This window comes from Sorex araneus, chromosome X (assembly GCF_027595985.1).
Source record: "Sorex araneus isolate mSorAra2 chromosome X, mSorAra2.pri, whole genome shotgun sequence".
Taxonomy (NCBI): Eukaryota; Metazoa; Chordata; class Mammalia; order Eulipotyphla; family Soricidae; genus Sorex; species Sorex araneus.
In genome coordinates this window covers 368,004,143-368,027,821 of record NC_073313.1, presented here as the reverse complement: position 1 = coordinate 368,027,821, position 23,679 = coordinate 368,004,143, and the positions used below count along the sequence as shown (strand labels likewise).

At 56.5% G+C, this 23,679-nt stretch overlaps 1 protein-coding gene across 3 annotated transcripts in view; it reads right to left on the bottom strand.

Annotated features, from left to right (window-relative positions):
• Nucleotides 1-976: 976 nt before the first annotated feature.
• RASGRP3 (RAS guanyl releasing protein 3) overlaps nucleotides 977-23,679 on the bottom strand; it is an 81,617-nt gene continuing 58,914 nt past the window's right edge. For 2 of the 3 annotated variants that reach the window (XM_055121705.1, XM_055121706.1), the window contains exons 8-17: nucleotides 23,017-23,133; nucleotides 20,497-20,772; nucleotides 13,708-13,785; nucleotides 10,896-11,009; nucleotides 7,297-7,412; nucleotides 6,027-6,174; nucleotides 5,201-5,237; nucleotides 3,759-3,884; nucleotides 3,117-3,481; nucleotides 978-2,502 (exon numbers count right to left, since the gene is read on the bottom strand). In XM_055121705.1, the coding sequence (XP_054977680.1) occupies nucleotides 2,494-2,502; nucleotides 3,117-3,481; nucleotides 3,759-3,884; nucleotides 5,201-5,237; nucleotides 6,027-6,174; nucleotides 7,297-7,412; nucleotides 10,896-11,009; nucleotides 13,708-13,785; nucleotides 20,497-20,772; nucleotides 23,017-23,133 (1,386 nt within the window). In that variant the 3' untranslated portion in view covers nucleotides 978-2,493. Of the gene's footprint in view, nucleotides 2,503-3,116; nucleotides 3,482-3,758; nucleotides 3,885-5,200; nucleotides 5,238-6,026; nucleotides 6,175-7,296; nucleotides 7,413-10,895; nucleotides 11,010-13,707; nucleotides 13,786-20,496; nucleotides 20,773-23,016; nucleotides 23,134-23,679 lie in introns of all 3 variants that reach the window. The other variant, XM_055121707.1, reaches the window with a different exon arrangement.

The window sequence follows — 23,679 nt, the reverse complement described above, 5'->3', positions numbered from 1 at the left end:
CTTTTTGTCAGATGAGAAAACTCAGGCTCAAACAGATGCCCAGGATCCCAGGAATATAAGAACCAGAGGCGGTTGGGGCTGGAGCCATAGCACATGGGTAGGGCGTTTGCCTTGCATGTGGCCGACCCGGTTTCGATTCCCAGCGTCCCATATGGTTTCCCGAGCACCGCCAGGAGTAATTCCTGAGTGCAGAGCCAGGAGAAACCCCTGTGCATCACTGGGTGTGACCCAAAAAGCAAAAGGGAAAAAAAGAAAAAAAACCAGAGGCGGGCTGTATAGTTGGGGTTAGGAGTGTGTAATTTTTCTTTACAGCACAGTGAATCAAACCCATGTCTCCTACACACAGGGCTTGTATTTAACCACTGAACTACATCCCTGGCCCCAAGAGGGGTTGCATGTGGCTGTGAACTGCATGCTGCAGGCCTGGAGTGGTAATCTCATTTTCACTGAACATACCTCCCAGTTATTCTAGACTCTGGGACATTCACGGGAAGCCATTGTGTTTATTTTAGGAATACTTAAGCATCCTTCCATCAGTAACTGTTCTGTGCTCTGTGCCTTTGTTATTTGGCTGAACTTTGGAGAGACCCTGTTACCATGGGAACCCAAGGCGGCCGCTCACCATACTGGGCTCATCTAAGGACACCTTGTGGCGTAGACAGCTCTCGAAAGCACCAGGACACCCTTCAGTGAAGAGCTGTTAGTTGATCGAACCTCTCCTGACACTTAATAATACACCTGCCACAAGTTACTAATTTTGGCTCCTCACCCAAAAATGACTGTTTTCATCCCGTTTACAAAGGTGCAAAGGAACCAGCTGTCGTTATTTTCGCCTGCAGGGGTTTGTTTCGTTGGCTTCATTGGTGAAGGCAAATTGATAGACACATGCAGCCAACACTGGTTATGAGTAATTGATAAAACCGAAAATTGCAAAGTGACTCATTATGGATCCAGATTCCTCTTTCACAGAAAGACAATAGCAATAGGAACTACACATGTTAACACAAATTGTTACAAGCCATATATATATATACATGCATGTCTGTTTTCTTTTGGGCGGTCTTTGCCTCCATTTAATATAGTCACAGGAAAGTTGACAACATAAATCTCTTATAGGTGGAGACTGTAAGTAGTTTCCCCCACTAAGTAAAAGATGAAATAATTGCTTTGAGAAGAAAAAGCACAGCCTGGTATTTTTTAACAAGTTTCGTCCAAATTTTCTTAAATTCTGATGCTTTTAACAAGATCCTTCCCAATTTTTTTTTTAAATTCAAAAGTAAAAGCAAAAGCACAAGAGCCAGGTTGTGGGGCCCTGATGGTAGCACATGCCCCCTACATGAGTGAAGCCCTGGGTTCCATGCCGCCCTGCACCGACACACATGCAAACACACAAACATACATGTACACACACGTGCACACGAGAGTTTTCTTGTACTTCAACGTCTGTTTTCTGTTTTTAATGTTGCTAAGTTATTCCACAGCATTTACAAATATGAGTCTATAGTGGGCGTACATGGAACCACGGCCAGGGATGGTGTTGGCCTTTAGCGATGCCTGCCAACAGTAAGTTCTCCTGACATGTAACTAATCATGGCTCCCTTGGCCAATACTCTTTTTTTTTACTGGCACTGTCTCTGCAAGACCATTTCTCAACCCACGTGGCCCAGTGAAATCAGTCCATTTGGAAACCATATCAAAGGACCCATCTTGTCTCAGTGCCATGGGCGATAGACCCTGAGCGCACGTGCCAAAGCATGACTCATGACTCTGCCTCCAGCACAGGATCTGCCCAGGATCTGTCCTCGGTTCTCCAGTGGAAAAAAGAGAAGAAAGGCATTTCTTGAGGAGTAGCAGGAGGACGAGCAGGAGAACTGTCATGGCTGTGTCCTAGTTTCCGAGTTGCAAACTTGGGAAGACTCAAGGGAATGTGCATGTATGGGTCGTTCATCAAGTTTCCAAACACCACGGCCTGGCCAGAGCGATGTGAACAGCTTCCCCGCACAGCAGAGGGGCGTCACGCACAGTGCCGCATCCCCGTCGCCCCAGAACTGCTCTGCGCCGAGGAAAGGTGAAGTCAGGGTGCCATCTGAAGAACACACGAGACACCTCTAAGTTGACTCTTGGGAACATCCCTCACGGCCGATGTTTATGAAAAATATCACAATAACAGTCTCACAAAACAGCCAAATCTGAGTTTGGAGGACGGGCGTCTAGGACATACACAAATGCTTTTGTTTCACCCGTGTTGCCCATCAGTGGTTCTGCAGAAAGACAGAAACTACCCACTACATAACTACTCAGTCTTCACAGCTCCTTTCAGGAAATAAATACTTCACTGGGCACAGCCTCTGCCCCCGAGTCAGATCCGGGCAATCTCACGGCATCCCGAGGCAGTAAACACTGAGTAATTTCCTGAGGGTTGCAGTGTCTTTTGAGTCTCTCATCTGGCTCCTTCCTTGCGCCAACGTTATTGCCTCCAGCGTCAGCCCGAAGTCAGCCATCCTGCAACATGCACCAGAATCAAGCGAGAGTTGCAAGCAAGCAGTTTACCAAGTACAACGGGGGAAACATCAGCCCCCCCCAGCACGGAAAGGGCGTTTCTAGACCAGGCTGTCCGTCCAGCACACAAACTCTTAACGACTCCTGCTCCCGGATGTAATGAGTCTACTTTCTACTGTGCTCTCCGAAGGGTGCTACACAGAACACGGGTCGCTGAACTGCTCGGATACCACCCAAAATCAGAGGAGGGCATTGGGCATACAGAAAGGGAGGCGTTGGCATGGATATGTGGGCACGATCTGAGAGCTCTTAGGGGACCCTCTGCTCTCCAGCAGAAGCTGTTTTGCTGAGATTTCAGCGCAGCCGTATTGCTCACGAGCCTCTCTGAGGGCCGGGGAGATGGGACAGCGGGTGGCCGACACGGTCCCCCAAGCCCTGCCACAAGTGAGTCCTGCTGGGTAGAGCCCTCAAGCCCAAATTAAAACCTGAGCTTTCTCCCCAAAAAATAAGGTAGATCCCCACCATCCTTCCTTCCAAACTCTCCCCCCAGTTTCCATGCCCCCCCCCCAGGCCCCTTCTCCACCCGGCTTGGCTGTTCCCAGCCAGCCTGCACTGACCTCTGCCTCCTGCCTGGTCTCACCCGTGTCCTCTTCCTCGGGCTCAGGGTCAAAGCCAGTGGCGCGGTCCACCACGTCCACGCCGGCCTGCACCCTGGGCTTCTCATTCTCCCACTTGGCGAAGCCTTTGTCCTTTGCGGCTTTGTCGTGGAGCTTGGACTTCATTTTGGGGAAGGTGTGGGAGCCCGAGTCGCCCCAGCCAGCCTCCGACCACACGGGCTCTGTCTGCGTCGCCTGGCTGGTGGTGGCGCGCTGCAGCCTCACGGAGATCTTCCGAGAAGAGCCTGTCACCAGCGTGATGGCTCGGCCATACAGGTCTTGGTGTCCGGCCGCGACTGCTGGAAACTCAAACACCTCATCCTGTGCTGGAAGGGGGAAGGGGACACAGTGAGCCGACCCCCGCTTGCTCCAGCGAGTCACAGGCTAGCGACACACCACATGCAAAGAGCTAGGGCCCGAGACGAGGTTCGGGGAGAGGGGGCTGCAGACATGTGGCATGAGAGTGCGTGGGAGCAGCTGGGAGCCGGGGTGCAGCCGCCACTGATGGGGGCTGCAGTGCCCCCGGCTGCAGTGGATCTGACTCCCAGACCCGCCACGGGGGAGGAGCACTGTGAGAAGGAGGAGGAGAGGGCAGGACGTTACCTGGGGGTAAGGAAGGGCTGCCAGGCTGGGAGCCGGGGCTGCTGCCCACAGACGGTGCCCGGGCAAATCTCCTGCACGCCAGGACCAGCAGGTCTTTGCACTGCTTGTGACAGTTGGCTCCGCAGTCTGAAAAATCCCCAACGGAGCCCAGATGATCAGCGCGCGCTTTGGTGTCCGGGGCCTGCCCTCCGCCCCAGCCTACCTCCGTGTGGGTTCACTGTGCTCAGGAAGCACTTCTGGCCATGTTTGGGGGACCCTGTGGGTTGCTGGGTATCTAACCCAGGTCAGCCATGGTCAAAGCAAGCACCCTGCCTACTGTACTGTCACTCCTGCCCCTGACAGCTAGGGTTGTTGTTTTGGTTTTGGTTTGTTTGTTTTTGTTTTTGTTTTTGTTTTTTGCTTGAGGGCCACACCTGGTGATGCTCAGGAGTTACTCCTGGCTCTGCACTTAGGAATCACTCCTGCTAAGCTTGGGAGGACCATATGGATGGTGGGGATCGAACCCGGATCTGTCACATTTAAGGCAATTGCCCCACCCACTCTCCAGCTCCTGATAGTTGAGTTTCAGGCTCAATCCAGTGTTCTAGCACCAGTCCCACCACCAGTGTCAACGTCCTTTCTTTTTTTTTTTTTGCTTTTTGGGTCACATCCAGCGATGTTCAGGGGTTGCTCCTGGCTCTGCACTCAGGAATTACTCCTGGCGGTGCTCAGGGGGCCATATGGGATGCCGGGGATTGAACCCGGGTTGGCCGCGTGCAAGGCAAATGCCCTGCCCGCTGTGCTATCGCTTTGGCCCCTCAACTTCCTTTCAACACAGGAAATGTTTTCCTACTTTTTTCTTTCCTTCTCCATTTCCCCAAGCCTTTTCCCAGGCACATGGCGGGATCTGCTTCCCGTCTTTGTATGGAAGTGGACAGCAGGCCACCTAGGTCAGGGGAGCATCTGGACGGGGCTGGAGCTTCCACCCCATCTTTGCCCCGCACGTCAACTGCCTTGGAACCTGCATTTCCTCCCTGTGCCCAGGGCCTGCCTTTCCCTCGCGTCCCCGCAGAGACGATTTGGCAGAGCTCCTGCCCCTCTCACCACCCCAAAGCCCCTGTCTAGCTATTTCCAAACCCTTTTTCGCACAAGAGGTCTTGCTCCTGCTGGTCTTGCAGTGACATCACAGAGAGACCAGACTTAGCTGCTGTCTGGGACCCGGGAAAGGAGAAGAACCGAGGCACGGACCTGATGGTCCAACGTTCCAAGCACTCCAAGATGCCGAGAGTTTTGGAGGAATCTCGCCCAACAAAAGGGACCTCCCCCACCACTGCCCCAGAGGGCACAGTGGAAACTCTCAGCCCTCTTTCCTGTTGGTGTGGCTTGGCTTGGGGGTCACAGTCTTGCTCGGGGCTCACTCCTAGTGGGGCCCAAGGACCCTCTGCTGAGTCCTTTTGACTCACCTTTGCATTTATATCCTTGCTTGATGATGCCCCAGAGCTGTAACAGAAGACAGAGGGTGTCAGGGCAGGGGGAGAGGCGTGGAATGCAGACGGGCCTCCAGGAAGGAAGCTGGGGAAGTTGCTGGAACCCAAAGAGAATGTGTCTGGGGCTGGAGCTATAGCACAGCGAGTGGGGCGTTTGCCTTGCACGCGGCCGACCCAGGTTCAATTCCCAGCACCCCTTATGGTCCCCCAAGCACCGCCAGGAGTAATTCCTGAGTAATTTCTGGGCAATTCCTGAGGTACCCCAATGCACCCCCAGACACAGGGCCTTAGCGTAGGACTTTGTGAGACCTGGTGTGAGTTACTGTCCCCAAGGTACAGGGTCCCTGGGTCTCCAGATCTCAAGATAAGGAATCCGTAACACTCCAACCCTGAGATCTGAATTCAGGAGTGAAGAGATTTCAAGTAAGTGTCCCTTGGTCACCTTAGTCTTGCAGCTATGCACTGGGGCTCGGCCTGGTGCAAGGAACGCCTTGCCTGTGCTATCTCTCTGGTTCCTGATTTTTAATTTCGCTTACTATTTCTTTGTTTTGCCTTGGGGCCAGGGGTCTCTCCTGTTGGTGCTAGGGGACCCTGAGCAGCACCATGTTCAAACTGGAGTCGGCCTCATGCAAGGCCAATGCCTGACCCCTGGGCCCTCTCGCTGGCACGAAGTCACTGTTTGGTCAGGGAGCAATCCCTCTGGCTCCGGATGGCCGGCAGACAGCGGACTGTGAAGATCGCGTCCCGCCTCGTGGGAACGCCACCCAAATCCTCCCCGCGAGAAGGCAGCGGGCGCACTTACGAATCCTGCGCAGTGCTCGCAGAAGGTGGGCTTGAGATAGGTCATCTCCTGGAAGTTGTGGACAAACCCGGGCCCCATCTTGCAGTGCAGCTGGGACTTGGCTCTGAGGAAGTACGCCATCATCTCGTCCTTGCTGATGCGGCCGTCCCTGGGGGCGGGCAGAGCAGACACAGCGTGAGGCCTCTGACGGCCACCGCCAGCCGCAGGGCGAGGCCAGAGGAGACGGGTCACTCTGCTGGGACTCTCTGAGACCCCAGAGGGGGCCTTCGGTTCCCAGGACTGCCGGAGGAAGCAGGAGTGTGTCTGTCTGTGTATGTGCATGTGTACATGTCTGTGCATGACTTTGTATGTGTGCATGACTGTGTCTCTTTGAATATCTGTATTTGTGTGTATGTATGTGTAGGTCTGTGTATGTGTGTATGTATATGGCTGTGTATATGTTTATGTGTATATCTGTGTGCCTGTGTATGTGTGTCTGTATATGTCTGTGTATGTGCATATGTGTATGCCTGTGCATGACTTTGGGTGTCTGAATATATATGTCTGTATGCAAACATATATGTGTAGATGTGTAGATGTGTGTATGTATTTGTGTGTGGTATGTACATAGATGTGTGTACATGTGTATGTAAATGTATGTCTGTGTGTAAATGTGTGCATATGTGCAGATATATGTAATGTGTGTATACCTGTGTAGGTGTGTATGTAAATCTGTGTATGTGTGTATATAAATATATATATGTATGTATATATCTGTCTATGCATGTGTGTATGTCTGTGTGCCTGCATATGTAAATATATGTCTGTGCACATGTGTGTCTGTTCAATGAACGTGTGTATGTATGTCTGTGTGTATACATGTATGTCTGTGTAGAAGGGCTTCAGAAATGTCGTTTCTCCTTTGTTTACTAAGACAAGCGCCACACTAGTCAAGAGACGCAGACCCCTGTGAGGGCAGAGCCGCTCTTCCCGCAGTCGGGGAGGTGTCAGTGCCGGGTGGGGGCACGCCGGCTCGAACCCTGGTTCTTTCTACTGTTTCGCTGCGGGTGCTGAGCTCGCCGGGCTGGGAGGCCGTGCGGGCAGCTGAGAACAGGGCCGACTTGCAGATGGTCTTTGCACTCATCCCTGAGCATGGGGTCTGCCCACAGTGCCCCGCTAAGCCACCGTGGACCCCTCGGTAAGCACCAGTGACACATGCGAGCCCTCGTGAGCGTGGGCGTGACAGGTCCGCGCCAGGTGCTCTGGTGAAACGACGGCAACCAACACCTACTGGTCTTTGTCCAGCACGCAGAAGGAATCCAAGAAGGGGAAGTTGGCTGCGATGCTCTCGAAGTCCTCCTGGGAGATGTACCCGTCGTGGTCGTGGTCGTAGTTCCTGAACACGGACTGCAGAGCAAAGACAGCGCTGACAGGCCGCCGGGCAGCCTCCCACCCCGTGGGAAAGCAGAGGGGGGCGGTCAGCTCTCTGCTCTCAGAGTTTGAGCTTTGAAACCCTTGGCAGAGAACTAAACCGGCCTTTGAGAATGGAACAAGAGAAAGGCGAAGAGCAGCAGAGAAGGGGCAGGGCGTGGGGCCCCGGGGGAGGGGAGGCTGGAAAGGGATTTACAGGGGCTAAGGCACTTGCTAGGCACACGCAGGATAAGCCCCCGCCCCACATGGTCCCCTGAGCACAGAGCCAGGAGTAGCCCTTGAGCACCCCAGTGTCTGACCCAACCACCCCCACACACACACACACTCCCTCATACACACACACACACACACACACACACACACACACACACACACGACAAGAGGAGGGTGCCGGGGCGCTGGGTCTAAACAGAGACTTCGGGTCAGAGAGGCCTGAGACTTGCTGGGTTCCCCGGCGCCGATGTCTGCAGTAGAAGAGTCACCCTCCAAAGTGAGAGGGCCCCAAGCACTGAGGTTTATTAAGCAATGCCAGGGTCCAAGTGGGAATCCATTTAAGTTCCCAAACTGATTTGGCCAATTGCCCCCTTTGCAGGAAAATAAATAAATTCTCGCCGCCCCCCACCCCTGCAATCTGCCTTCTTTAAGTGGGTGTATGGGAAGCATCTCTCGGGTGTACCCGAGGTCACCACTTGGGGCAGCACCAGTTCTCAACAGGCTGATTCTAAAGCGGAACTAGACTCAAGCCTGACACATGCTCAGACTGGCAGTGTTTTAGCTGAGGAGAAAAGGGGAGACTGTCTAGACAGACTGTCGGCCAACAGTCTAGGAAACAGCAGCATTCAAAACCACGGAGTCTTGTTAGTCTCTGCAGAGTCCAGAAAAATGGGCCTTTACTAAAGGAACTGAAGTTAAATACTTTTTGCATCCACTGATTAGTCAGTCTGTGACTCTGAAAAACCAGCCAAATTCCAGAAGCATGAAATATCTGAGTATAAGAATATAGAGGGGGAGAGAGTACTGCAGGTCGGGCGCTTGCCTTTCACGGCTGACTTGTCTTCCATCCCTGGTACCAACATACGGCGGCCCCCGGGGACCGCCCGAAGTGATTCCTGGGCACCGAGTGAGAAGCCCTGAGCGCTGAGAGGAGTGCGGCGCCCCAACCAACCAAAGGTGAACAGGAACAAGCGTTTCCATGTTTGAAACCACACTCGGTTGCCCTCCCTCAGCACCTCCAGCCCGGGACCCCCGTCTCAGGACCCCTGCCCACAGGGGAGCCCCAAGACAGGAGGGTGCCCTTGCTTCTTGAGACTTTGCTCTGGGCCGGAGTGATAGCACAGCAGGGAGAGCCTTGCACAGGGCCGGCCCAGTTTGAGTTCCAGCATCCCATATGGATAGCACAGAGCACTGCCAGGAGTAATTCCTGAGTGCAGGGCCAGGAGTAACCCCTGTTTGCTCTAGGACACTTGGCTTTTCAGAAAGACTTGAGAGGCCGCACAGGGGCGGGACATGCAGGATGTTCACCCGAGGTGCCGAGGGCAGGCAGGTCGGGTCCTGGCCGGCACCCTGGCCGCGAGGAAGGCGGCAGTGCACGGGGGCGGTGCATTTTCTTGGGCCCATGGAGGGCACAGAGGACAGGGGAGAATCTGCTGTGGACGTCTGCAAAGGTGCCGGTGACCTGCCCTGGGGGAGGCTGGAGAGGCCCCACGCGGAGAAGACAAGGCATCCGTGGGCACCGGCGCTTCCTGAACTAGAACTGAGCACTAAGAAGGGAGCCCCCAGGAGGGCAAGAGCCCAGGGCAGACATGGGGCAGCTGTGCAGGCTAGGACATGAGCGCGCACACAGGCGTGTGTGTGTGTGTGTGTATACCTCTGCATGTGCGTATATGTGTGTGTTTGTGTGTGCACATGTGTGCATGTGTGTATATGCATGTGCGTAGGAATGTGTGTGCGAGTGCCTGCATGCAGATTACAGGCGCTCGTGTGCACATGCCTATCCGTGCACATGTATGCGTGCTCTGGCATGTGCCTGCCTGCCAGGATTCCGACGAGGCAGAAACACGGCAGCTAAGCGCCAGGAATGTCCTGTCCTGGCCTTCCCTGGCAGTCTCCACTGACCCGGACTTGCACCCAGAGCTGCCGAGGTGGGGGTGCTGGCCCCGAGTTCGGGCTGTGAGGAGAGCTTCCGCGCTCCCCCTGCCCCTGGCCCGGGACGGCCCAGCGCCCCGCAGCTGCGCCCGGCCCCTCTGCACCCCTCGGCCCTGGGGAGTGAAGCCTTTACGCAGAGCTCTCCCCAGCCTCCCACCCGCCTGCTTCCACTCGCCGTGGTCAGAGCTGGCAGAGGGAGTTGGTGGGTTTTGCTGTGTGAATGATGGGGACAGCTCCGGGGACGCTAATGTGTCCTTGTCAATGAACAGGAACTGCCTGCGACTTGCTTCGAGACCATTTGGGTTTGGTTTCCCAAGGGCTCGAGCTTGGGGGAGCAGAGGAAACTTGGCGGTGTGTGAGGTGAGTGTGTGTGTGTGTGTGTGTGTGTGTGTGTGTGTGTGTGTGTGTGTAGGATAAAATCAGACAAGACACTTGTACAAATCATTTGTGGTTTTCTGGAGAGATTAGAACTCATGTGGCCAGAAAGTAAAACTTGTGATTTCCTATGGTTTGTGTAACGTTTCCACATTAACCACGATTCTGACTTTATACTCCGAGAAAGATGCAATGCCTTTTTTTGCTTGGGTTTTGGATTTTTCAAGGTTTGCGAATTCTCCCTGCAAGCAGGGGTGCAGAAAGAGAGTTGACTGGCAGTGGGGCAGTACATCTTTCTCGCTGTTCAAAGCTTGGGGAGGGGGAGGTGCTGGGCCACACCTGGCTCTGCTCAGGGCTACTCCCTGGTTCTGTGCTCACTGAGGGCTCACTCCTGGAGGTGCTCAGGGGACTCTATGCCTTGTTGATTTTAGCCCAGGTCATTGGCACGCCAGGCAAGCATGGTACTTTCTAAACTGTCTCTTCAGCCCCAACTGTTTTTGGCAAGCCGCCCTCTGCACAATCTTTCCATCACAAAACCCTGACGTGTGGAACATGAGGAATGGCTACAGCTGTGTCAGGAGAATGGGTCCTACTGGTAGGCTCCTTACCCATCTTTCCTGGCTACACCCGATCAGCTGGCACGGGGGCCTTTAATAAGTAGAATGCTGACGCCCTGTGACTTTGGGTGCGGGATAAGGAGGCATCAGACACCCGGGAAGAGCCCGTAGGAGCTGCTATGCGTGTGGGTCAGTGAGGGCACACTGACAGAAAGGGGAAGGGTCTTTCGAGAAGATTCCTCCCCTGCGGCCAGGGCCAGGCAGGGCTCAGTGTCTGCTCAGCCTCTCCTGCTCGCAAGAGGCCGAGCAACATCGCATTCCGACACGACCACAGAATACTCTGGAAAGAGAAAGGGCTCTCTCCATCTTCTCCACCACTTACCTCCACTAACTTCCTGATATGCTTGTTGATGACCGTGGGGTCTGGCTTCGGCATCACTCCTGACGCCCAATCCAGGGGCACCACGGGCTTGGTGGGCGTTGTCGGGGAGGTAGGCTGTGGGCACAAAACAGAGTTCACGCTTGCCTGCGGCCTCCAGCAAGGGGGACGGGCACGGTGGGCTCATTGGCAGTTAAGGCAGTCGTCTGCGCTCTCGCGATCCTACACCGGGTGCCTTTTGCCAACGCAACCTAGCTGGTGATGAAACGCATCTTCGGTGACTGCATGGTTGAACAGAGAGCCGGGCGGCTTATTTTATGTTTAGAAGGTTCGGGAGCCTTGGGCCACCCCTGCTGGAGCTGGGGGCTGCCCCTGACGGTGCTCAGGGGCCGTGGCAGGCAGTTCTCAGGGAACCGTGTAAGAGGCAAGGCCGACAATGGTATTGTTTAACTGGCGAATAAGGACGACTGCTCCTCCCGTTCTGCCAGGAAATCTTGTCCCAGTGCCCTCGCCACGAGGGAGGCCCAGAGAACAAACCACAGACGGGTTGGCATATGCTCGGCAGCTCCCTGGTTCCTCCGTCTGTGGCGTTAGGGGTGCGTCAGGCAGCGTGGACTTGAACCGCTTCTCCCTGTGGCTGGGTATTACGCCTCTGCGGCCTTTCGTGAATTCCCTTTCTCCGCGGGTTGGCCATGAATTGTGCAGGGGGGTGGGGAGACGTATACCATGTGGTCACCGCTCAGGTGGGAAACAGTTCCTGGGGGAGCGGCCAGGAGGCCTGGGCATGCCGGCAGTGGCAGGAGTTTTGCTGGCACCAGGGTTGGGTAATGAACCAGGGTGTGTGCATGTGGCAAGAGGCGCTGAGGGGCCACTGAGGAGTCAGCCCCGGCCAGTGTTGTGTGGAGGGTATTGCTGGTGTCCCGTGAGCAAGGGGCACGAGCCAGCGTTCCCTGCTGTCAGCAGATGCTCACACTCAACCCACATCACACACAGCCCCCCCCCCCGCACACCCACGCCGCAGCCCCAATACCCACACGCACAGACACAATATACGCACATCCAGTTGCTCACAGACTACTCAGCAGACAACCCCCACCCGCCGACAGTCAACCCCCCAGGATCCCCCCCACACACACACACGTGCACACTCACACTCACATTCAGGGCACACCCATAGCCTTTGCACACTCTCCTCAGAGCAGAAGCTACCAGGTCAAATGGCACATGCAAGCTCGAGTTTCCCTGGCGCCAGAGTGGCCCCCCTGCCCTGCCCTTCCCTGAACCGTGGGCTCCCAGACGCCCACCCTGGGGGCTGCGGGATCGTCGGTGGGCCGCGTTCAGCTGCTAAGGGGGAGGGGGTGGTATGCTTTTAGAAGATGTGCAGAAGTAAAGGACGCTGGGATCAGAGTCGCACGAACAGCGTTTGCCCCTCCTGCAAATCTCAGTCTCACGGCCAATTTCAAATTCATCATTCGCTATATTTTTGCTTCTCACCAGTGCAAAACCTTTCTGGCTCCGGTCCCCTTGCTAAAGCTAACGAGCTGTGCAGCTGGAACGCAGCGAGAGGTCAGTTCTCTCTGTTTCCGACTCAGACCCAGTCCCCGGTGCTGTGTGAGACTGAAATATGGGAAGTCCCCTCGGTACGGAGATGTGGGAATGATGCTCGGGCATCTGGAAATAGCTGGGCTAGTTTTCTGCCTAATGCAGGGGTTTACTTTGGGTTTGGGGTCACACCCACCAGTGTCCAGGGCTTACTCCCGGCAGGACTCTGGGACGCCCTGGCCTGCTGGGGCTCAAACCCAAGTCAACTGCATGCAAGGGAAGCGCCCAACCTGCTGTCCCATTGCTCCGGCCCTCAGTGGAGAGGCTTAAAGCCTGGAAAAAGGGTCTAATTATTTTTGATGAGTTATTCTTCCTTTAAAAAAAATTGGGGGGCAGAGTGATAGCACAGTGGATAAGGTTCCTGCCTGGCCCGTAGCCGACCCGGGTTGGATCCCCACATGGTTCTCTGAGCACCGGCAGGAGTGATTCTGGGGTGCAGAGCCAGGAGTAACCCCTGAGTGTCACCAGGTGTGGTCCCCAAAACAAACAAAAATTATTTTTGGTCCTAAATGTAGGTCCGGGCGCACTCCATCAACCTCAAGGAGATCAACCTGAGGTCATAGATGTCCCAGGTGCTGCCCAGAGACGCAGGCAGGTGCGTGTTTGTCAGTGTGCAGATCGTGACAACATGCCAGTCGACCAAAAGCTTACATTCGGTAGACTGGGAACACCTGTAAAGGTGATTAGAGGCTGCCCTCAAAGCCTCCATCCCTCTCGGAGAGCCCGGCAAGCTACTGATAGTATCCCGCCCGCACGGCAGAGCCTAGCAAGCTACCCGTGGCGTACTAGATATGCCAAAAACAGCAACAACGATGCTTCTCATTCCCCTCACCCTGAAAGAGCCCCCAGTATGCCATCGGGCTACACTAGTATGCGATAGGGATGAGTGGAGATGTTACTGGTGCCCACTTGAGCAAATCGATGAACAACGGGATGACAGTGATATAGTGATATGTGGGTGACTTCTCAGCATCTTAGAGGGGAAAAAGCATATGGGAGACAAAAAAAAAATAGGAATTTCAGAAAATGAGCTTTAGTAGCCTGTGAGGGAGGAAACTAATTCTCAGGGCTAAACTCTTTCCCTGGTAAAACAGAAATACCAGAGTGTGGAAGAACTTCTCCGTCTTGAGATCACAAACCACCTCTTCAATGGACAGTGAGTCTGGGTGACAAATATTGGTGTTGGCCACGAGTCTGAGAGAGCAGGACTTACCGATTTGGAATTCCTTGGTTCCAGCACCAGTGACAGCTTGTAGATATCATCTTCCGTGTGGTAGAGGTCCAGCGAGAGCTATTCCAGAACAGAGGGAGGGAGGATTACTGGATTGTTTCATCCTTTTACTCAACAACATGGCTAAAATGTTTTCCAAACTCTTCAACGTTTGTCTCATAATTTGAGCAAAGGTAGCATGATAGGAGGTAGGCAGAAGTGGAAAATGAAATTTAAAGAAGAAAAGCCTGCCCCAGCCCATTGGGATGGCCATCAGAATCCATAAGAACCATGGGGAGGGCATTTGCCTTGCAAGCGGCCGACCTGGGTTCAATCCCCAGCATCCCATACAGTCCCCCGAGCACCGCCAGGAGTAATTCCTGAGGGCAGAGCCAGGAGTAGCCCCTGAGTATTGCCAGGTGTGACCCAAAAAGCCAAAAACAAGCAAAATAAATAAATAAAAGAATTTAAAATAATAATATGTAAAGTTAATCCACAAGAACCCTGGAGTTTGCAGGCTTTATTGCGTGGCTTTATGTTCTGGACTCAGCCGAGCGAAGGGACCTGGAGGGTTACAGCACAAAGTAGATGCCTAAAATGAGGCTGACACCCAGCAGGCCTGAGTTTCATTTTCCCCTGTCAGAAAGTCCCGACTTCTCAGAGAACAATATCGCCCTGGGCAGACAGACAGACCCTGGGCCTACAGAATAGGGGCCAGGGGCAGGGGCAGGCGAGGCAGCCAGGACTGGGCCCAAGAATTGGAAACATACTGTCAGTCCCTGGAGTCACTGGCCAGGACTGGGACCAAAACCGGAAACATACTGTCACTTCCTGGGGAAATGCTGTTATGGAACCAAACCCTATATGAGCTGCTCAGGATTCGGAGTCAGGGTCCTCGGCAAGACTCCGCTGCGTTAGCGAGACTCGGGCCCTGGCGCGAGCTAGCAATAGAGAGCCTTGCGTTTGCGTCCTCGCGTCTGGTCTGGTCAGCAAGCGAGCGAGACTCCCTTCCCGGGACATGGCAGTATCAGCATCAGACCCACAGGCCAAGTGGGGTGGGGGGCAGCTTCCTTGTCCCAAGAGCCCGAGGGATTATCCAGGGGGCAGGTGGGCAGGTGGGATTGACCATGGGGTGCCCCGGCCTCCACGGACTCAGCGCTGTGACCTCAGGGCCACGCTGTTCTCTCCTGGGGAGGCTGCCAGGCCTCACACGGGCCAGCCGTGTCCTCCACCTCGCCGAGTCCTGTGCTAACCAAACGCTTTAGGGTTCCCTGGGGACACGTCAAACCGCTCTGCTGAGGGTGGCGGCTGCCGCTGTTCTGTGGCCCCCGCCCTGCGTGCAGGCCACAGGCCACTTTCTACCTGGCCCGGCCTAATGCCGGTGCTTCCTGGGCTCACCTGGCCTCGGGGGACGAGGCACAGTGGTGGCTGGGGCTGGCCTCACGGGCAGAGCAATGGCAGTGACCAGACCTCCACCGGAAATCCAAGTCCACCTCCGTCCTACAAAGTGTGGACACAGCCCTCCCCAGAAGCAGCTCCCGTGACGCGCACTGAAACCATGCCACCAGACCCCGCACCAGGCTGTCTCACTCAGGGCACCCCAGAGGGGGGCAGGTGAGACCCTCCCCACCCCAAGACACCCAGCGCCGGCAGCCGAAAACTTCCACAATTCAGCCACTGTCATGCTCACGGCTGCTCTCCACACGCTTGGGCCGAGCCTCACCCACAAGTGCATCTATTCCTGGACTGCGCAACCACATTTGCGGCCACGCAATACTTCAAACCACATACTCTACCCATATTCCAGGATTACTGCACCACATTTGACAGGGTCCAAAATAGAAGGCAACCAATCTTAGAGGGAAATACACATTTTTTTACGGCAGAGCCTGGCAAGCTACCTGTGGCGTATTTGATACGCCAAAAACAGTAACAATAACGGAGTTCATTCCCCTGACCCTGAAAGAGCCTCCACTACGGCAGCGTTGGGAAAGATGAGTAAGGAGAGACTGCCAAAATCTCAGGACTGGGACGAATGGAGACCTTACTGGTGCCTGCTTGAGTAAATTGATGAACAACTGGATGACAGTGATACGGTGATGTATATTAAAAACACGCAAGGCTCAACCTTTAACAACATGTTAGTGATCTCTTATAGCAAGGTCTAATAGCCCCTGGTGAAATACAACAGTCCTCACACTCTTTCCTCTCAGGAGACTTTTTTGTAGCATTCTCAACATGTTTTCATAACAAACAACGTAGCACTATCGTCTGGTTGTTCATCAATTTGCTAGAGTGGGCATCAATAACGTCTCCATTGTGAGACTTGTTGATACTGTTTTTGGCATATCTAGTATGCCATGGGGAGCTTGCCAGGCTCTGCCACGTAGGCGGGACACTCTCGGTAGCTTGCCCGGCTCTCCGAGAGGAATGAAGGAATCGAAGCCTGGTCGGCCACGTGCAAAGGCAAACGCCCTACCCGCTGTGCTGTCACTCCAGTCCCTAACAAACAACACAAAACACATTATTTCGGTTCTGCTTTGGGGCAGAGATTGGGGTTCGGGATGGAAACATCCGAAATATGGTGGTGGGAAGGTGCCATGGTGGTGGGGTTGGTGTTGGAACATTGGATGGAACCAAATATTGTGAACTACTTTATAAAATAAAAAAATTAAAAAAAAAAAAAAAAAAAGCAGCTCCGGGGGAGCGTGGGTGCCGGCCGGCCGGGCAGCTCTCGCACACATGCTCCGGCGCTTTCCAGGCGACCCTCTCCCCAGCTTCCCTGGGCCCGTCCCCAGCCAGGGCCGACGGGAGCCGTCGGGCGAGCAGGCCAGGCCGCGGTGCTCATCCCGAAGGCCCGGACCCTCTGTCCAGCTCCCGGCTTCCCCGCCAGCCTGCGCCGCGAGTCCCACCTAGGGGGAAGCCGGTCGCTCCTAAAAAGCTGGAGTGCGGCCCTTCCAGTGGGTGCCCGGCCGCGCCCCTGTCAGGGCGCCTGGGATCGTCCCTGTGGCTGAGGGGCCAGCGGCCGCACCTGGCCCTGGCGCCCCTCCAGGCCCCCTTCGCAACGTCTTTGCTTCTCTGAGGAGGCTGTGACCGGCCAGGGGCTTTCCAGCTATTTGCATAGGCGGGCAGGGTAAAAGTAACAGGGTGGGGTTAAAAATACCCGGGCAGAGCCCGACTCGCTCACATCGGCGTCTGCTTTCAGGCCCCGTGAGACCCGACTCCAACCCGCTCACAGGGCCTGAAAACAGAAACCGGGCTCCGAAAGCTCCCCCAGTCAGGGGGCCCCCAGCCCCGCCCGGGAAGGGGATCCCCCAGGCCCCGCCCGCCTGTGGGCGGCCTTCGTCCCTCCCGGCTCCGTGCTGTTCTAGGGCTCCGGGTGCCTGGGTGACGACGGCCCACCAGGGCCGAGAGGGCGCAGGCACAGCGAGGTCAGCACTGCCGCCCTCAAGGTCACACAGCACCACCGGAGCCACCCAGGCGGTTCCAAGCAGCACCTCGTCCTCAGGCCTCTGCATGTGCATTTACCAACCGCCTGGTTGGATCCGTCACGGGGAGGGTCCCCGGGGTCTCCTGAGCACTGCGTGGGAGCACTCCCACCCCTCCAATGGCACGTCCTAGAGTTCCTGACTCACAGCCTTTGTTCTGTAGCTGACCCTTCCTCTCTGCATCATTGGGGAGGGGGGGAGAGGGAGAGAGAGGGTAGAGAGGGGGAGAGAGAGGGAGAGGGAGAGGGAGAGGGAGAGGGAGGAGAGTGCTAGTACTCTGAGACGCATCAGGAGTATCTGCAGGGCTCACTGAGCCCAGCCCCGGGGGCCTGCAGGAGGGGGGTCTGCGCAGGGCGTGCGCGTGTGTCCTTTGCTGTTCCCTTATGAACTCTGTGCCCTAGTCTCTTACGGGCTGGGTGTTTTCCTGAGGGCCGGTTGTTTGTTTGGGTCATACCCGGCGGTGGTGCTCAGGGCTTACTCCTGGCTCTGTGCTCGGGGACACTCGGGGTGCTGAGGGCTGAACCAGAGTTAGCTAAACTCGAGCGGCCCTGGTGCCTGGTGCCTGCAGTGAGGGGCAGGGCGGTCTGGTGTGCCCCCCCAACCCCCGACCACCACCAGGCCTGACTCCGGGGCACCCGTGAGCACCTGCTGAGGACGGGAACGGGCCCATCAGGGCCGACCAGGGCCTTGCTCAGAGCGGGCTCGCGGCGTCTGGGCCTGGGTTTGAGTCCTGTCCCGGGACTGTGCCCGCGGACACTCCTGGAAGGCCTCACCAGCGTCTGCGGCGAGTCTAGCAGGCCTGCTTTGGAGAACGCCCCCGGGTGCCCCGTGGGTCCTCCCTGGCCCCCGAGGGAGCGGCGGCCCCCACCGATACCCAGGGCGAGGGCTGCCCTGCCTGCGGGAGAGAGCGGGGCCGAGGCTATCTGGGGCCCAGGCTGCCCTGTGCTGGGGCCCCGGGGCCCCCTTCTCCAAGGCTCAGCCCGGAGCCCATCAGAGTCGTACAAGGGAGGCTGGAAGGGGCCCTTTCTGGGGACACGCGGGGCCGAGTGTCAAGGGGAGGAGAGAGCCGGGGTGGGGGGCTGGGCGGGGGTCTGAGCTGGGAAGAAAACGCCCCCGCCCCGAGCACTCTGGCCCGTGCACACCAAGGCACCAAGGTCCTTTAACAGCAGGCGGGGCACCCCAGGGTGACTGGCCTGTTCCCTTTCTTCAGTTTGGGGGTGTGACCCTGGGGTGCTGGGGCGGCTCTTCGGGGGTGCGGGGGCCCTGGTTGGTGCTGGGGTGGGGTGGGCCAGTGTGAGGCGCACGCAGGGCAAGCACGAGGCCGCTGCTCTCGCTCCCCTCCTTCCTCTCCTCTGTCTCTCTGCCGAGCTCTCCCTCTCTCCCTCTCTCACTCCCGTCACTCCCTCTCTCTCCCTCTCCCTGTCTCCTGTCTCTCCTCTCATTCTCTCTTCTCTCTCCCTCTCTCCCTCTGTCTCTCTCTCTTCTCTCTCCTCTCCTTCTCGCTCCCTGCCCCACTCACTCTCCCTGTCTCCTCTCTCTCATCTTTCTCTCTCCCTCTCTCCTCTCCTTTCTTTCTCTCTATCCTCTCTCCCTCTCCTCTCTTCCTCTCTCTCCTCTCTCTCCTCTCTCTCATCTTTCTCTCTCTCCTCTCTCTCCCTTTCTCTCTTCTCTCTTCCTCTCTCTCCTCTCTCTCTCCTCTCCTCCCCCTCCTCTGGCCCAGCCTTTTCCTCTTTTATCTCTTTCCCAGCACCAGAAGGAGCCAGCCTTGCATCTCCCCACTGTCTCCCCAAACCCTTTCATATTTCCCTAGGCGCCGGCTGGCTGCTCTCTCCCTCACCGCCACTTCCCTGCCTGGCTGGAGACGGCTGGACGGGCCCCGAGGCCAAGCAGCCCCCGAGTCGGGTGGCAGACGTCACCTGTGGCTGTGGTTTGCAGCCCGTTTGGGGGTACGACTCTGTTACTTATTTGTGGAAACCGATTTACATGACAGATGATGAAGCCTCGCAGGTGTCTGGACCGGGTGCCCCCAGCCCCTGGCGGGCATGTCTGCGTGTTTACTATTTGCTACACAAACTCAGGCCCCAAGGGACGGGCTCTGGGGGCGGGGTGGGGGGACTTCTGCTTCCTGCCGAGAGCACACTGCCCTGGGCTCTGCTCTCTGGTAAACAACCCCGGGTTCTAGGAACGCGGGAGAAGGTCCGGGAACCACACGTGGGCTCCGTGGGGCCGTTGCAGGGGGTGGGCCGCTCTGCACTCTGGGGGCTGCAGACGGCTCTCGGGGCTCCTGGACCACAAAGGAAGCTCATCCAGCCAGTGCGGCCACCAGGTTTCCGAGGTGGCAGGGCAGATGCCCCGGGGGGGGGCGAGCTGACCCTCTGCGGTTAGCGAGGGCCAGAGGGGCTGCCCAAGCTGCGCCCTGCCAGATGCAGCCCCTGGGGATGGTCCCTGACCCGCGCGCTCTGAGGGCAAGCACCCGCCACCACACACCGCCACGTGGGATCGGGGGGAGTCAGTCCCGTGCGAGCCCCACGGCCCCTGGTGGTCACTCCCGGGCCCTCTGCCGAGCTCGTCCAGGTGGCCGGCAGCCTGGGCAGTGCCAGGAGATGCGGCACTATAAGGCATGGTTGGGGGAGGAGGGGGCGGTTCAAGGCCAAACACACCCCCCTACACACACACACACACACACACACACACACACACACACACACACACACACACACACACACACACACACACACACACTCTACTGGAAGTAGAAAGCACGAGACGAGACGGTGCTCTGGACAGAGAGGCCCTGGAGTGTGACCCGGGAGTGGGCCGAGAAGCGAGTTTCCAAGCCAGCACGGGGACCGGGAGGCAGCAGGGAGCAGCTGCAGGGTGGGCCGCGCAGACGCAGGGGCTGAGCCAGGGTGGGGTGCCTGCAGCAACAGTCTGGAGGGGACCCCCAGGCCAGGCTGGGGCCCCCTGGAGGGCTCAGGGAGGGGACGTGGGTGCTGAGAGAGGGCAGGCAGGTCTGATCTGTGCAAGGCGGCGGGGAGACAGAGAGGCAGGGAGGTGCAGGGGTGCGGGGGTGCGGGGCGCCAGGCCCAGGGCTGCGGGCGCCGTCTGGCTCCTCTGCTTTCTCCCAAGACTGCTGCTTGCGGGCCTGGGGCTTCCCTCCCCGTGGACTTCTCCCTAGCCGCAAGGACCGAATTAACCTCAGCGTAGCTGCAAGGCGCCATCTGCGTGGGTGGCAGGGGTGAGGCCAGCTCTGAGCATGGCCGTGGGGTGTGTGTGGGGGGGTTGGGCGTACCCCAGGACTGACCGTGAGCAGGTTGATGAGGTCCATGTTGGGCTCGAGGTGGTGAGAGGCATTCTGCATGGACACCAGCTCACTCAAGGTGACGGAGAGCTGGTGCATTTTCACCACGTTCACCTTGTTCTCCTCCGTCCAGTCGGGGAAGATGACGTGGACGGCGATCAGGTCCTTCAGGTGGACGCCGAGGATGGGGATCTTGAAGCCGTCGCAGTCTGCGAAGGCCTTGCGGTAGTTGCAGTAGTTGCCGTTGGAAGAGACCAGCTCTGTCATCTCGTTCCAGCTCTGGGAACAGACGGGAAAGGGGCGTTTTGGGGGCACATTCCCGCCTGTCCACCCCCCGGGCGTGTGGTTAGGAAATTCCTTGGCTGTGGAGAGCAGCTGCGGAGCCCGTGGTCACAGCGGGCGGACACGAAACAGGGACAAGGAGGGAAGGTTGCTGTGTCCCAGCCCGGGCCGGAAACACACTCCGCTTAGCTCTCGGGGATGCTGGGATATTAAACAACATCACGGATGGGTAAATATTTAGTGACTCATGGGACTGTTGCCATCGACAAACACACGCACATGTGGCCCGATGTTCAAGAATGTGGTGTTTGAAATGCTCCGACGTGTTCCAAGAAGTGGCAAAAGAGAAATTCCCTGTCAGTGACTTGGGAACAACAAGGGGTGAGAGAAGTCACGCGAAGTGGTAGCAGAGCCGTGAGGCCTCGGGCCCCGCCAGTGACTAAACAGTCACTGCACCTGCGGGTCTCAGCTTCTTTCCTGGAAAAAGAGTTTGGAAGAGTCTAGTTGGCAGCCTGCCTCGTGAGCAGGGGTGGAGAAGGGGTCACTAAGACAGTGATGGTTGGAGGGATCGGTCGGGATGGGAGATGTGTGACTAAAGCAGATAATGGACCAACCATGATGGCCTCTCAGTGTCTGTGTTGCAAACCATGATGCCCCAAAGTAGAGAGAGTATGGGGGAGATTGTCTGCCAGGGAGGCAGGGGGAGGGTGGAAAGGGTGGGGGGGTATACTGGGGATGTTGGTAGTGGGGAATGAGCACTGGTGGAGGGATGGGTGTTTGAGCATTGTGAGATTGAAACTCAAACATGAAAGCTTGTAACTCTCTCACGGTGATCCAGTAAAATAAAATTAAAATTAAAAAGTATTTGGAGAAGTCATTTCTGAAGGCACACGAGGAGTTCTAAGCCTTTAGGAGTCTCGGCTGGATTCTTTATTCTTCACAACATTTGTTTTGCGCTTTGGTACAAGGCTGAGAGGCGACGAGACTTGGGGAAGCTGAACCCCCCCTCCTTGGAATGGGTGCAGCGTTGGAGCGCAGGGTGGAGGGTCTGCGGCTTGCTTGCTCCGCCTTACAGGGGTAAGTTACACTACGGCTGGGGTCCCGCCACAACAGGACTGTGCTGATGGTGCTGATCCCCGCCTCCCCCAAAGCGTTCTCTCACTCAGAGGGAGCAGTTTCCACCCCCAGGCCCGGGCTGGGCCCAGATGGGCCGTTGAGCAGCCCCCTCCCTGGGGTTTGTGAGGAGCCAGGCACTGCCTGCAACCGTCCGGCAGCTGCTCTGGGTTCAGGGGAAGGCGCGGGACCGGCGATGCCAGCCAGAGCCGTGGGGCTCTTTAATTCCAGGGCAGCAGGGCCAAAGAGGGAGACTTTCCCGATACCTGACTCTCATGAACAGGGAAACTCCATTTCCCTGGTACCGAGGAAGGCAGAAGAACCGAGCCAGCGCCTGGGTCAGACCGTGCCTGGAGCTGGGCCGGCCGGGTCTGTGAGATGATCCCTTTCCTCACTGCGCAGTCAGCCCCAGGGCTCATTCCCCCGCCTCCTCGACAGTGTCCGCACCCACCCAGCAAACGTGCAGAGCCACGCGCCGGGCAGACACTTCCCATCAGGGTGAAATGCTGCTTTTTGCTGGAAATAACTATGGCGGGACAGTTCAGTTTGGGAAATGACAGAGTATCGGCTGCACTGGGAGTCCTTGCCATACACTGTCCCTCTACGCTGTGTCTCCTGCGGGTCCATCACAGTGCCCTGGAGGCAGCCACTGGCCCCGGCTTCGTTTATTCACCTGGACCCCTGAGATATCACATCACCACGCCTAGCACACTGTAGGCACCAGAGGTGAGATCCTGCGACATTACTGGCGTGGCAAAGCTTTCCAGGTTTGTTTGGCGCCCGCCTGGTGATGTCCAGGGCTTCCTCCTGGCTCTGTGATGGCTCAGGAAATCTTCTGTGGTACCAGGGAGCAAACCTAGGTCAACTGCGTGCAAGGCAGGCGCCTTACCCGCTGAACTATCTCCCTGGTCCTCCCAAGGCTTGTTGGTGGGCGTCTAACACCGCCCCCCCCCCAGCCTAACTGTTCCAGTGGGCACAGCTCTCTCTGTTCTCAAGCTGCCGTACCCCAAGAACCTCCGCACGGCCCACAGGGAAGCATCTCCCCGCTGCGTGGCATCTGTTAGCAGGCAGCCCCTCAACCACTGACCCGTGGACATGCTGCTTGGGATGAGGCCCCACGCCACTGACCTTTGTCACCTCTGAGGAAAGGTGGGAATGCGTCTCCTTGAGGCGAGAGATGGAGCTGTGGCTCAGGCCTCCCACCACGGCCATGAGGGTGTTAAAGTTCTTGAGCTGAAGGAGCTTCTGCAACAAGAAATGTCAGGACCCTGTCAGGATTTGCGAATCATTCTGACCCTGCTGGATTATTGACAAAGACATGTACAGTTTAAAAAAACAAAAAAAAAAAAGCGTAAGTCTGGAAAATTTTAATGGAATACAGGGGAAAAAATCAAATTAAAATGAAGTATTAGTGGAAATCATTGAAAACATGCCAACAGAGTTATAGAACAATCTCAATGTTGGGGCCAGAGTGATAATCTAGCAGGGAGGGCACTTGCCCATTCTCTCTTTCATGCCCTCCCCCTCCACACCTCCAGAAACCCTCCAAAAAAATTGATTTATTTCACTGCTTGCCTACTCCTGAAATTCCTTTCTGCGAGGCGAGACAAGAACCCAGTAACTAGGGCCGGAGCGGAGGCATTTGCCTTGCACGCGGCCGACCCAGGTTCAATCCCCGGTATCCCATATGATCCCCCAAGCACCACCAGGAGTAATTCCCAAGTGCAGAATCAGGAAGAACCCCTGAACATCGCCAGATGTGACCCAAAAAGCAAAAATAAAATAAATAAA